The sequence below is a fragment of the Natator depressus genome, chromosome 10 (genome assembly GCF_965152275.1).
Source record: "Natator depressus isolate rNatDep1 chromosome 10, rNatDep2.hap1, whole genome shotgun sequence".
Taxonomy (NCBI): Eukaryota; Metazoa; Chordata; order Testudines; family Cheloniidae; genus Natator; species Natator depressus.
In genome coordinates this window covers 33,132,842-33,147,079 of record NC_134243.1, presented here as the reverse complement: position 1 = coordinate 33,147,079, position 14,238 = coordinate 33,132,842, and the positions used below count along the sequence as shown (strand labels likewise).

The following is a 14,238-nucleotide window of genomic DNA, read 5'->3' as shown; positions in this document are numbered from 1 at the left end:
ACTGAAGGGGTGGCGGGTTGGCAGGGCTGTATACTGAGCACCATGAAGGCACGACGCCAGGGGGTGCCCAGGCTGACCCGACGAATGCTGCTAGGGAATAATCTTCCGGCTACCATGCACATGCGCATTCACACACCTGATTGGAATGGACATGAACAACACATCTTGAAGAACAACAGTTATGAGAAGGTGAGTAACTGTTTTTTCCAGTGCAGGCCTCAGCACATCAGGAGGCAGTTACTTAAAAAGAAAGATGTTGCTAGTCATCCCAAAATGCTGAGGTGATATGCGTAGGATACTTTTACCCCTTCTGCTTCTGTTTAAGTGTCACCAACCACAAACCACCAGAGACTCTGTAAAGCAAAGTACCTCCACACAGGCTGAATTTTTCTTTGAGATTTCCACCACTGCAGCTCCATCAGTGGCAGCAATGGTTATGATCACTAGTGTGTATTAGTTGTTGACATTTTAACCACAGTTTCATCTGTCCCTGCTTAGAGGAGGTCTGTGGAACACTGGATAAAATGCCAGTAGTGTTTTCTACACTCGTGCCACTTCGTGCTGCAACAGTGGAGAACTGGAAGAAAAATGCTAGAGTACACAAGTTATATGCAGTGTAGTTGTAGCCATGTTGGTTCCAGGATATTAAAGAGACAAGGTGGGTGAGGTAATATCTTTTACTGGACCAACTTCTGTTGGTGAGAGACCCAAGCGATTGAGCCACACAGTGTTCGGAGACCTGTAGAAGAGCTGTGTGTGGCTCGAAAGCTTGTCTCTCTTTCCAACAGAATTTGATCCAGTAGAAGATATTACCTCACCCTCCTTGACTCTCAGTGTTCACAAGGTCAGATGTGCCTCATTTATTCAGTTCAATATTACCAAACAAAGCGAGACTGATATATATGTGCTGCCCAGTGACTCTGGGTTGCCTACTTTAAGTAGAAGCAGATTGAACACAAAAAACTAAAACATGCAGTGGCACTTGACTCTTCTGGCTCCTAACTTACTGTGGAGTCCTCCTTTCCCAGTGTGCATCTCTCTTTATTAGAGGAAATTGGGATAGGGTGCATCAGTCAGACTGCCAGTGACCATCAGAAACTACTGTACAGCTAGAGTTAGCAACATTTATTAAATAGGGACTTTCTGCTGCCACACAAGCAATTTTAAAATCTAATCTTCTCGTGTTAAGATTAACAGAGTGGAGATAGCCCAGAAAAACCTTGAGCTGACAGAAGGAAAGATTTTTCTTAGGGATTTGAGCCTCTGCCAGGGAGCTGAAAGAAAAAAAGAAGAGAAGTCACAGAGTTTAAGGCCAGAAGGACCATCAGATCATCTAGTCCAGTGGTTCTCACAACTAATTTTTTGGTGACTTCAGAGTGCAGCCCCCTTGCTGGTGGCTGCTCTGACAAATTTTTCCCAGAATACTTAACCTTAGGAAAAACAAACAAATATGCGCATGTACATGTCCAAATCATTGTAATTTATGTATTTAGTAGGAAGTAGAGCTCCCCATTCAGTGTTCCTATTCTTGTGCTTGGAGTGTGTAATGGACCGGGAGCCCCTCACCCTGCTGGGAAGCTGCCAAGTCCTGTAGCAGCTTGGAGCAGTTGAGCTGCTGCAGTAACTACAGCAACTGTAAACAGCAAATGTGGCCCCAGATGGGGAAAGCACCAACCCATCTCTCTGTCCCTGCCTCCCACAGTCCTTCACCAAGAGCCCGTCCTGGGGAAGGTGGGTCGGGAACTCAGTACCACCTGTGGAGCCTGAGGCTCTCCATGCCCCAGCAGGGTGGGAGAGGGGGAGCTGCCCAGGGGAGCGCCCCTGCGACCGAACACAGCAGCCACCTCCACTGACAAGAGCCACCTCCGGCGCCATGCACACTTGCACCACGTGTCTCCAGAGGCTCTCCCCAGAGCCCCCAAGGAGGCTACGTGATACTGTGTGCTGATTCCTGCTGGTGGCGCCAGCACAAACACCAAAGTGGCACATCTCGCTGCCTTTGGTAACAGCTATTCAGGAGCAACAGCTGGGCACTGCACGGAGGGCTGCTGTTCCCCCTCTGTGCTCGCCCCCCCCCCCCAAAAAAAATCTCCATCCATGTTTTGGAGGCTGTCACGGTCGCAAAAAAATCTGCTGGTGGACACATTTGAGAAATGTTGATCTAGTCTGACCTCCTATATATCACAGACCATCAACACCATCCAGCACCTGCACACGAAAACTAGACCAAAGTATTACAGCCCCAGAAGACTAAACCAGTATGCAGCAGGCAGAGAATAGGAGGGACCAAGGTATACTCATGCCTGAAGCGCCTGCGACAGTGCGGAATTAAGTATGGGAAATATACCCAGATAATCCTGGCATCCCTCCATACTTCAAGGAGGGCAAAAAACCCCAAGGTCCCTGCCAATCTGACCTGGGGGGAAATTCCTTCCTGACCCCACGTATTGTGATTAGTTAGACCTCAGCAAGTGAGTAACAACCAGCCACCTAAGCATGTGAGAGAGAAAATGCTTGGTGCCACCTCAACACTGGCCCTCCCCGTCCAGTGTGTCAACTCCAGCCGTGGCCATCTCCAATGCTTCACAGAAAGGAGACTAAAAACAAATAAAAACACACCCCTTCCTGGACTAGAGGACCATATGTAGCCCTGAACCATGAGCTTTAGGAACAGAGCACATACTTTGGAAGGGACTCCCAGCCGTGCCCCCAACCATCACAAGCAGCCCTGTGGTACAATTACTCTTCTAATTTCCAGCCTGAATTTCTTCGTGGCCCGTTTATACCCTATTGTTCTTCCATATCCGGCTTTTCCACATCACTCCAAGGAAGCATACATTTTCATCAGTTTCCTTAGATGAGCAGAAAGAATTAAAAAAAAATAGTCTAAAGAGATATCTGTCATATTTTAGCTTCTATATAAACATTTTCTACAGTTAATGTATTTTCAGGCAAAGAAACTTACTAAAGTGTTAATTAAAAGAAAAAAGAACACCTTCAAGTGGGGTGGGAATTACCTATTCACCAGCTCTTGATTTAGTGGCTTCCTTATGGAGATGGTCCTGATTTAAATTCCCCTAACCAAGTAATGTTTAAATATAAGTACCCTAGGTACAAGAAAGCTTCAGATGGAAAGGGATCACTCCTCATGAACCCTCCTCTCTTCACTAGCATGTGTAATCCTCATTCCTTCGGCTAGATAGCACATAGTCTCTAAAGCTATATTAGTTAAAAAAAAAACAACCTAATGAGATTCAGAAGATATTATATATGATCTTTTGGCAAGAATCATGTATTCTGTCAGTTTAAATATCTGATATAGTAGTCTTTCTTTGGAGATTATGGTCTGTCTTTGCAGAGGATGACTTATGAGCCAAATTAGTTGGGAGAAAATCATTTATATTTTTCTGTTTAAATTCTATTGGAAATTGTTTAAAAGCATTTTATTTGAGAACAAGCTCAAAAAAAACCCCACAATCAAGAAGGAAGGCTGCACTGGTTAAAAAAGCCAACCAGGATTAGAGGGAAGTGAAGGCAACTGTAAAAACAAAACAATGTATAGCAAATGGAAGAAAGGGAAAGTTGGTAGTATAAATATAAATCAGAAGGTAGGAATTGTAGAAAATTGTTATGGGAAGCAAAACAACACAAAGAGAAATCTATGAGCAGAAGAGTTAAGGACAATAAGGAGTTTTTCAAATATATTTAGGAACAAAGGGTATCTTAACAATGGTATTGGTTCCTTACTAGATGAAAATCATGGAATTGTCAATAATGCAGAAGTGTTCAATAAATATTTCTGTTCTGTATTTGGTGAAAAAAACAGATGGCATATTAGTATCATATGATGAGAACACTTTCCATTCATTGGTAATTATGGAAGGTGTGGAACAGCAGCTACTAAAGATAGTCATTTTTAAATCAGCAGGTTCGGATACCTTGCATTCAAGAGTTTTCAAAGAGCTGACTGAAAAACTCTCTGTATTGTTAATGGTGATTTTCAATAAGTCTTGGAACCTTGGAGAAGTTCCAGAGGATTGGAGGAAAGCTAATCTTGTGCCACTATTGATATCTTTTTTTAAGGAGATTACAATTTGGTTGATAAAAGTAATAGCTTTGATGTAATGTACTTAGACCTCTGTAAGGCATTTGACTTGGTACCACACAATATTTTGATGAATAAACTAGAACAATACAAAATTAGCATGGCACACATTAAATGGATTCAAAACTGGCTAACTGATACGTCTCAAAATGTAATTGTAAAGGAGAAATCATCATCAAGCAGATATGTTTCTTGTGGGGTTCCACAGAGATTGGTTCTTCATCCCAGCTATTTAAAATTTACATCAATTACCTAAAAGAAAACATAAAATCATCACTGATAAAGTTGGAAGGGGACCCAAAGTTGGGGGCGTGATAAACAATGAAGAGGACAGTTCACTAATACAAAGCAATCTGGATCACTTGGTAACCTGGGCTCAAGCAAACAATATGCATTTTAATGTGACCAAATATGAGGTCATATTTAGGAACAAAAGATTGTGGGCCATACATACAGGATGGAGGACCGTGTCCTGGGAAGCAGTAACTGAAAAAGATTTGGAAGTCATGGTAGATAATCAGCTGAACATGAGCTCCCAGTGCATTGCTATGGCCAAAAGGGTAATGCAATCCTGGAATGCGTGAACATGGGAATCTCATGCTGGAGTAGAGAGGTTATTTTATGTCTATATTTGGCACTGGTGCGACCACTGCTGGAATACTGTGTCCAGTTCTGGTGTCCACAATTCAAGAAGGATATTGATAAATTTGAGAGGATTCTGGGAACAGCACAAGAATAAATAAAGGATTAGAAAACATGCCTTATAGTGAGAGGAGCTCAATCTAGTTAAACAAAAAGAAAGTTAAGGAATGATTTGATCACAGTCTATAAATACCTACATGGGTAGCATACATTTGATAATAAAGGGCTCTTCAATCTAGTAGACAAAAGTATAACAATATCCAATGGCTGGAAGTTGAAGCAAGGCAAATTCAGACTAGAAATTAACCATCGGAACAACTTACAAAGGGTTGTGATGGAGTCTCTATCACTGACAGCTTCTAAATCAAGACTGGATGTTTTTCTAAAAGATATTCTCTAGTTTAAACAGAAATTAATTCAGGGAAGTCTTATGGAGTGTGTTACGCAGGAAGTCAGACTAGAAAATCACAATGGTCCCTTCTGGCCTTATCTATATAATAAAATTCCAGGATTGTCACTCTGTCAGTGAGCCATTCTGAAGTACAGAATGTCTGTTGCATCAGTGTGGAATGGTGCAAACAGCTACAGGCATCGTTGAGAGCTCTTTTATTTTTTTAAGCATATCATCAGGTTCAAACCTCTGTGCTGTTTGTTTGTTTTCTCACATATTTAATCCTTCACTCATACGTTTCTTCTTGCTATGAAGCAGACTCCTGGACGACGCAGTCCAAAGACCCAGAATGGACTTTTGAGTCCGCCACAGGATGAGAAACTGAGCAACAGCCAGACATCACTTTATGAGATGTTGCAGGAGAAAGGAAGATGGGTAGGAGTGAGTTTAGACCAGTCAGCACTCCTTCCACTGAGGTTCAAAAACATCAGAGAGAAGACAGATGCTCATTTTGTGGATGTGATTAAAGAAGACAGGTAAGAAAGAACTAGCTACATAATTTTAAAATAGTGTGATAGAAAGAAAGCAAACGTGCCCCATGCCTTTAATCTTTATTCCCCTGCTCTTGTGTGATGTTGGTCATCATACTGTAAGTTTTCTAATTTTAGTCTGCTTGCTATTCTGTAACTACAATAGGAACTCACCATTCTGAGAGTTCTGCTAAGAGGACTACCAATGCAGATTTTTGCTTAACTTTATTAATCTTTCTCTTTGAACAGTTATTTTTACTTTTGAGTCTACTAAAAAATACCCCCCAAAATGACAAAATCTATACTATGAACATGGAGCTACAAAAATTTTATATCTGCTTATAATTATACCTGGTGACATTGAAGTGTTTAGGAAAATATATACTCTTTGTGTCTTGGAAGCTGAACAAATAGAAGGGGACTGTCATGAAAATATTGGTCTGATATTGTCCTAAATATACTTTGTTGTGGTTCTCTCTCAAGCAGTTAGTTGAGTGATGAATAGTTAGCTATTTTCAACTATTCACAGATGAGGGATTAGTGCAGGGGTCGGCAACCTATGGCACGCATGCCAAACACGGCACGCAAGCCAATTTTTAATGGCACGCTGCTGCCTGCCGGACCCGGGCAGACAGCAGTGTGCCACTAAAAATCCTGCCCGGCCCAGCCCGCTCTTTTCCACCCCACGCCCACCACTCTCTCCTTGCAGGGCAGGCAAGCTTCCCCCTCCCCCCGCCTCTTCCCTCAGCGTGCTGGGTTCCTACCCCTCCTTCTCTCCTTCCCTGCCACCAATCAGCTGACGGCCCTTGCTATGGTGGGGGAGAGGTAAAAGTGGAGTCGCAGTGCGCTCTCTGCTCTGGGGGCTTTGGGGAAGGGGGTGGAATCAGGACATATCCCCTCCAGCCCCCTGCCGTGAGCTGCTCAGGGCAGGGGGCTGGGAGCACCCCCACGACCCCAGCCCACACCCCCAGCCCTCTGCCCTGACCCCTGCACCCCCCCACACACCCCAGCCCCATGCCCTGACCCCTGCACCCTCCTCACACACACCCAGCCCTGACTCTGGCACCCCCCATACATACCCAGCCCCCTGCCCTGACTCCTGCACCATCCTCACACACCCCCAGCCCCCTGCCCTGACTCCTGCACCCCCCACACATACCCAGCCCCCCCACACCCCATGCCCTGACTCTTACACCCCCCACATCCCCACTCCCACCCTGAGCACCAAATGGGAGCTCCTGCACACACACACCCCATTCCCACCTGCACCCCTCACACGAAATGGGACCTGCCCAGGTAAGCGCTCCACACCCAAACCTCCTGCCCCAACCCTGAGCCCCCTCCCTTATTCTAGTTCCTGGCCAGACCCTGCACCCCCAGCCTGCTCCTTCACTCCCAGCCCTGTTCTCAGCACACTCCCACCCTCATCTCAATGCAAGGAGAGGAAGAGAATGGCTAGAACCAGGGAGAAGTTAGGTACCTATTCTATGTGGACAGGGCTGGGATTCCAGACCGGCAGCGGGCTGAGCGGGGCCGGCAGCCGGGACCGTGGCTGGCAGGAGCCAGCGGACGGAACCCCAGACTGACAGCAGGCTGAGCAGCAGCGGGCTGAGCTGCTCAGCCCACTGCCAGTCTGGGGTCCCTACCTCCGGACCTGCTCAGCCCATTGCTGGTCTGGGGTTCTGGCTGCCAGCCCCTTGCCAGCCGGGGTCCCGGCCGCAGGCCCCGCTCAGCCCGCTGCCGGCCTAGGTGAACGGAACCCCAGGCCGGCAGCAGGCTGAGCGGGCCGGCGGCGTAAGATCAGCATTTTAATTTAATTTTAGATGAAGCTTCTTAAACATTTTGAAAACCTTGTTTACATACGACAATAGTTTAGTTATATAATATATAGACTTATAGAGAGAAACCTTCTAAAAAACGTTAAAATCTATTATTGGCATGCGAAACCTTAAATTCAAGTGAATAAATGAAGACTCAGCACACCACTTCTAAAAGGTTGCTGACCCCTGGATTAGTGTGTGAAGACCAATTGCTTACAGAAGACAGTTTAGCAGGATGTATTGCATTGTTTGTTAAAAACACACCTCACGACAGTAGAACTTGAAATTGCAGAATTATACTCTCTGTCTGTAGCTGAAGATACTCAGCACAGGCTCTGATATTCCTTGAGCTTTCTTCCTCCTTTTACAAAATGGATAGTTCTTTTTCTCTGAGTCAGAGCAAGAGGCAAAGGCTGATTTGACATCACATTCAGAGATTAGGATTTTTTGCTTAATTAAATATCACCATTGTTAGGGGCTTATTCCTTCACCCGCTCACTTCCCTGGTCCTTCTCGCATGAACAGAGACAGCAACAATACCCAAAGTCCAAAGGTGCAAACAATTCGATGTTTATTGGGGGTGATCTTCCAGCAAGCAATGATTCCAGTTTCCTTCCTTAGTGTCTCCCTTCCCAGCTCTGACACCACTGAACCTTGCCTGTGTCCCTGTTCCCATTCCCCCCTTTAGCAAAACATGATTCCCATTCCCCCCCTTTCTTCCTGATTGACGGCAGACTATATAGTAAAACTTGAGTTCTGCTTAGCTATACCTTAATCAATCATTTTACTGAAATTTAACTAAGCAATCCTAACATATTGTAACATGATTATTTAACCAATTATATCCCACCACCTTAATTAGTTTACAAACAGCAAAATTAATTATACAGCAGACAGAAACAATCACAGAACCAGACAGAGATTATACAGACAAACAATAGAGAAATGGGGAGACTACAGTGATAGAACAACAAAGAAATGAGGATTTCACATCCCAGCTATTGATAAGTGAATTCTTGCCAGACAGGATGCTATCAAACTAAGTTTCCTTTTACATCTTCTAGGCACTTCCCTTTCTCTGGAGGCGATAGGCACTATCAGGACAGGATTGTATTCCTAACAGCCCAATAGCACCTTATTTCAATGTGACTAGTTTGGAATATAAGGATGTGACCATACGCTTTCCCAGTTTATGGCTGCCTCTGCTGCTTAGCCAGAGGCCTTAGCCTAAGAACAGGGCCTCAGACTGTCACAGTGAGAAAAGGCCTTATACAATCAGACAATGATTTTGATTCTTTCTTTTATACCTCTATAACTAGCTAAATGATAAACATATACCTAAATTCTTAAAGTATAGGCCTTTGCAGACAGGCCTGAATATCTATATCCTAACAACCATCACAAAGGAAACATCCCTTTTCAGTATACATAATGGTAACTTTCTAAAAATTATTTCGCTGATTACATAGCCCTATACAAACTGGCTCACCCAGTTGAAAAGTTCATCCATTTTAATATATCTTTATATAAAATTGTATGTACTGATAAGAATTTATCGAGAAACCACCACAGATCCCCCACTATGTGAAAGGGATATTGTTAGTCTCCATAAAACTGTTATATAAGCAGGATTCTCCTCTATGTCTGAATAGGGAATTGTGAATGTGAGTTCTCATATAACAAAAGAATCAAGATGTATTTTGGTTTGTCAGCTTGCAGACACCTGGCGTTTGAAATAATGGCATCAGAACTGTGCTTTGATTAAATGTTTATGTGAACTCAGCAGTAATGAACTGCTGAAAGATTGTTGGTTTATCTGGGATAGGGTTATAAGAACCCTGTCCTTGTGGTATAATTGCGGTCTTCACTCTGTCACAACAATGCCAGTTCTAACTCTTGTTAATGCATTTGAGACCTTTGTGCTATGAACAGTTCCAATGTTCAAGTTGACAGTTGTAGTACCATCTTCTGTGCAGTAAGCAAGACGATAGTATATTTTGTTCATGTAAGAGCTGTATGGTGTCATTTGACACAGATTACTGTATCCTGTGCATTTTTACCAGAGCACAATTACTATGCTCCAATTGAAGCAAGTGACAGTTCTGCATTTTTACAGTAAATGTTGCATTGTTTTATATTGAGCTTTACCAAGAACTGTGTTGTATATTTGGTGAACAATGTACTATTACTTTGAGTTTTAGGTCTAGTTTTACTAATAGTTACAGAAATGGGGCTCTTCCATGTTTATTTGTACTCTGTGCAATACTGTGGTTGTTAAAAGAAAGTAAAACTAAATAAACAAGACGGTAGAGTATGAAATGCTTAAGCTTAATTCTTTAAAGACTCACGTTCTTGAGATTTCTACTTCCAGTGTGAGGTCAGCAAGAACTCTCTCGGCTCTTGTAATAAATTAATGGGGGCGGAGGCTCCCTTTTATGGACACCCAGCTAGCCAGTTAGCTATAAAATCCCTGTTAGTAGCTGTTTGAAGTGCCACAGTGGGGAATCAGCCTTGACAGCTCTTAAAAATGTTAACTGTCTGAGGTACTGGTAACTGTTCCTCATATCCCAGCTATGACAGTATCTATGGTGCACTTCAGTGCATTCTAAGGTCTCTTTTAGCTGTGGCCTGCAGAGGAGCACCCTAATATGCACCCTTCGCAGTTCAGCTCACTTGAAGCTCCTTTCTTCATACCACTTCATCCTTTTAGTGTTGTTTCATTGACTAGATTCCTGTTTAACTACACAGGTAATTTCCTTCGATCTCTATTTTCCTAACACTATTTGATTAATAGAAACCAGAGGCATGCAGGCAGCAGTTAGGGCATTACAACAGGCATATTGCCTTCTATGATGAGATAACTGGTTCTGTGGATGAAGGGAAAGCAGTGGACGTGTTATTCCTCGACTTTAGCAAAGCCTTTGACACGGTCTCCCACAGTATTCTTGTCAGCAAGTTAAAGAAGTATGGGCTGGATGAATGCACTACAAGGTGGGTAGAAAGTTGGCTAGATTGTCGGGCTCAACGGGTAGTGATCAATGGCTCCATGTCTAGTTGGCAGCCAGTATCAAGCGGAGTGCCCCAAGGGTCAGTCCTGGGGCTGGTTTTGTTCAATATCTTCGTAAATGATCTGGAGGGTGGTGTGGATTGCACTCTCAGCAAGTTTGCAGATGACACTAAACTGGGAGGAGTGGTAGATACGCTGGAGGGTAGGGATAGGATACAGAGGGCCCTAGACAAATTGGAGGATTGGGCCAAAAGAAATCTGATGAGGTTCAGCAAGGACAAGTGCAGAGTCCTGCACTTAGGACGGAAGAATCCCATGCACCGCTACAGACTAGGGACCGAATGGCTAGGCAGCAGTTCTGCAGAGAAGGACCTAGGGGTGACAATGGACGAGAAGCTGGATATGAGTCGACAGTGTGCCCTTGTTGCCAAGAAGGCCAATGGCATTTTGGGGTGTATAAGTAGAGGCATTGCCAGCAGATCGAGGGATGTGATCGTTCCCCTCTATTCGACATTGGTGAGGCCTCATCTGGAGTACTGTGTCCAGTTTTGGGCCCCACACTACAAAAAGGATGTGGAAAAATTGGAGAGAGTCCAGCGAAGGGCAACAAAAATGATTAGGGGACTGGAACACATGAGTTATGAGGAGAGGCTGAGGGAACTGGGATTGTTTAGTCTACGGAAGAGAAGAATGAGGGGGGATTTGATAGCTGCTTTTAACTACCTGAAAGGTGGATCCAGAGAGGATGGATCTAGACTGTTCTCAGTGATAGCAGATGACAGGACAAGGAGTAATGGTCTCAAGTTGCAGTGGGGGAGGTTTAGGTTGGTTATTAGGAAAATTTTTTTCACTAGGAGGGTGGTGAAACACTGGATTGCGTTACCTAGGGAGGTGGTGGAATCCCCTTCCTTAGAAGTTTTTAAGGTCAGGCTTGACAAAGCCCTGGCTGGGATGATTTAGTTGGGATTGGTCCTGCTCTGGGCAGGGGGTTGGACTAGATGGCCTCCAGAGGTCCCTTCCAACTCTGTTATTCTATGATTCTATGATATCTGAGTCTGTTTCCTGACCTTGTTTAGAGTCAACTGGACTTGGTGCTTCATTCCACTAGACCCTAGTCTTTGGCGCTTTGAGGCCTATTTTCCATTCTGGCTTTTTTGACACTTTGTTTCTTGAAGTGAAATTACGTTCTCTGACTTCTTTTGTTTTTAAGATTTCATGGAGGAAGAAAGTGCAACCACCCAAAAAAGCTCATAATATTCATACATCGGCAATTTGGCCTTAGTGTGCTTTGCCAAGATGTCACCCTGACATATCAGAATGCCAGATGAGTGTCTGAAATCCCTGCTAGCCTCTGCAAGGATGCCCGGGTCTTCATGGACAGCTCAATAAAAATAGCTCTAACAACCCAGGAGGAGGAGATCTAGTCAGAGTGTAACTTGTCATTTTCTTGGTGCCTCCTATAATGCTTTCAGTACATAGCAAGGGCTGAGATAATGAACTAAAATCATCACCATTATTCATGGTTGAAGTCTTCTGGTCTTTCTCTGGAGATCCAGTCAAGGATTGTGGTTTGACATTCGAAAGCTGACCTTAAAAACTTGACACATTAAAAGCACTTTGGTACCAAGTTGTTGGCCAGATATCTGGTATTGACTCGTCCTCCATCTCAATAGAAAAATCTCCTTTCTATTATCTTATGCCATTGACTTTGTGCTTCTGGGGCTTCCAGAACACTTCCTTGTCAGCAGCAGAGGAGTAAGCAACTCGAGAAAACAATAGAAGTGGAGATCAGCTCCATGGGATCCTTCAGCATCTTCATTTAGTTGGCATCAGGTTTGATAAATGACCCCAAGAGTTCTTTTCTTTTCTTTTCCCCCTACTGTTACTCACACATTCTTGTCAACTGTTTGAAATGGGCCATCCTGATTATCACTACAAAAGGTTTTTTTTCTCCTGCTGATAATATCCCACCTTAATTAATTGGTCTCATTACAGTTGGTATGGCAACACCCATTTTTTCATGTTCTCTGTGTATATATATCTTCCTACGATATTTCCCACTGCATGCATCCGATGAAGTGGGTTTTAGCCCACGAAAGCTTATGCCCAAATAAATTTGTTAGTCTCTAAGGTGCCACAAGTACTCCTTTTCTTTTTTTGCCATAAATCTGTTTACATCCATTGTAACCTCAAAATGTTCCATCTCTGGCTCAGAAAAGCCCTTCTACTGAATCAGAATTGAGGCTTCTTGTATGCTTCTCCTCCACCAGGCACTGGGAGGAAAAGGTGAGAGAGTGCACAAATATTCCTTGTATCTGCTGCCAGGCTCATCAGTTCTAGTATGTCATTCTTTTTGTTCATCAGTGCCTTTGGCTCTTCTACCAAAGGTTTTTGGATCTCCTGTCTCAGAAACAAGGCTGAGCTCTCCAGCTCTGTCTCAGATTCCTTTACCTGGTTGCCTGGATTGTCAAGTGCTGTTGTTGTGTGATCCTGGGAAGGTGCAGAGTTATTATTAGTCTCTGAAGGCAGTGACAAGCAAGTACTGTTCCCTGAAATGAAAAATACTTTATTAATAACTTTTTTCAACATTTTATCCATTTTTGATATTTGATATTCTTCAGTTAAAAAAAGGCTGTGTCTCTTGTATCTGTCAATGTCTGGCAGCTATTAATGTATACCGTTTGCTGATCTGGGGACATTTATTTCTTCAGTTCTCCTATGGTTCGAAAGTTTTTGAAAGGCTTTTAATGTCTTCCTGAGAGTGTGAGTTTCTCTTGTTTGTTTGTATTTGTTTGTTTGTTTATCTGTAGTGAAGTGTTTCATTTTCTTATAAATGTTTTTTGGGGAATTTTCACCTTTTACTTTAAGAATGCAGAGTGATGCTGTTGGTCAGGGGTGGACAAACTACAGCCCACGGGCCAGATCCAGCCTGCCAGCCATTTTAATCGAGCCCTCGAGCTCCCACTAGGGAGCAGAGTCTGGGGCTTGCCCCGGTCTGGCGCTCCCACCGGGAAGGAGGGTTGGGGACCACTCCACGTGGCTCCCAGAAGCAGTGGCATGGCCCTCTCCAGCTCCTATGCGTAGGGGCAGCCAGGGCACTCTTCTCTGCATGCTGCCACCGCCCCAAGTATCACCCCCGCAGCTCCCATTGGCTGGGAACCGCAGCCAATGGGAGCTTCAGGGGCAGTGCCTGTGGACGGGGTAGCGTGCAGAGCTGCCTGGCTGCGCCTCTACATAGGGGCCGGAAAAGGGACATGCCGCTGCTTCTGGGAGCCGCTTGAGGTAAGTGCCGCCCTCGAACCCGCACCCCTGAGCCTCCCCCCGTGCCCCTCCCCAGCCCTGATCCCCCCTCCCACCCTCCAAATCCCTCAATCCCAGCCCAGAGCACCCTCCTGCACCCCAAACCCCTCATCCCCAGCACCACCCCAGAGCCTGCACCCCCAGCTGGAGCCCGCACCCCACCCCCTGCCCCAGCCCAGAGCCCCCTCCCACACTCTGAACTCCTCATTTCTGGCCCCACCCTGGAGCCCGCACCCTCAGCCAGAGCCCTCACCCCCTGCTGAACCCCAGCCCCAATTTTGTAAGCTTTCATGGCCCGCCATACAATTTCTATTCCCAGATGTGGCCCTAGGGCCAAAAAGTTTGCCCACCCCGCTGTAGGTACTGCAGCTTCTGATGAACAATGAGAAGCTACCAGTACTTCAAAAGATCAAAATTGTTAAGACCACCAGTTTCACACAGGA

General features: G+C 44.6%; 1 protein-coding gene across 4 annotated transcripts in view; it reads left to right on the top strand.

Annotated features, from left to right (window-relative positions):
- ADCY9 (adenylate cyclase 9) overlaps nt 1–14,238 on the top strand; it is a 193,103-nt gene that overhangs the window by 121,936 nt on the left and 56,929 nt on the right. For 2 of the 4 annotated variants that reach the window (XM_074965688.1, XM_074965686.1), the window contains exon 4: nt 5,457–5,674. In XM_074965688.1, the coding sequence (XP_074821789.1) occupies nt 5,457–5,674 (218 nt within the window). Of the gene's footprint in view, nt 1–5,453; nt 5,675–14,238 lie in introns of all 4 variants that reach the window. The other 2 variants (XM_074965687.1, XM_074965685.1) reach the window with 1 other exon arrangement.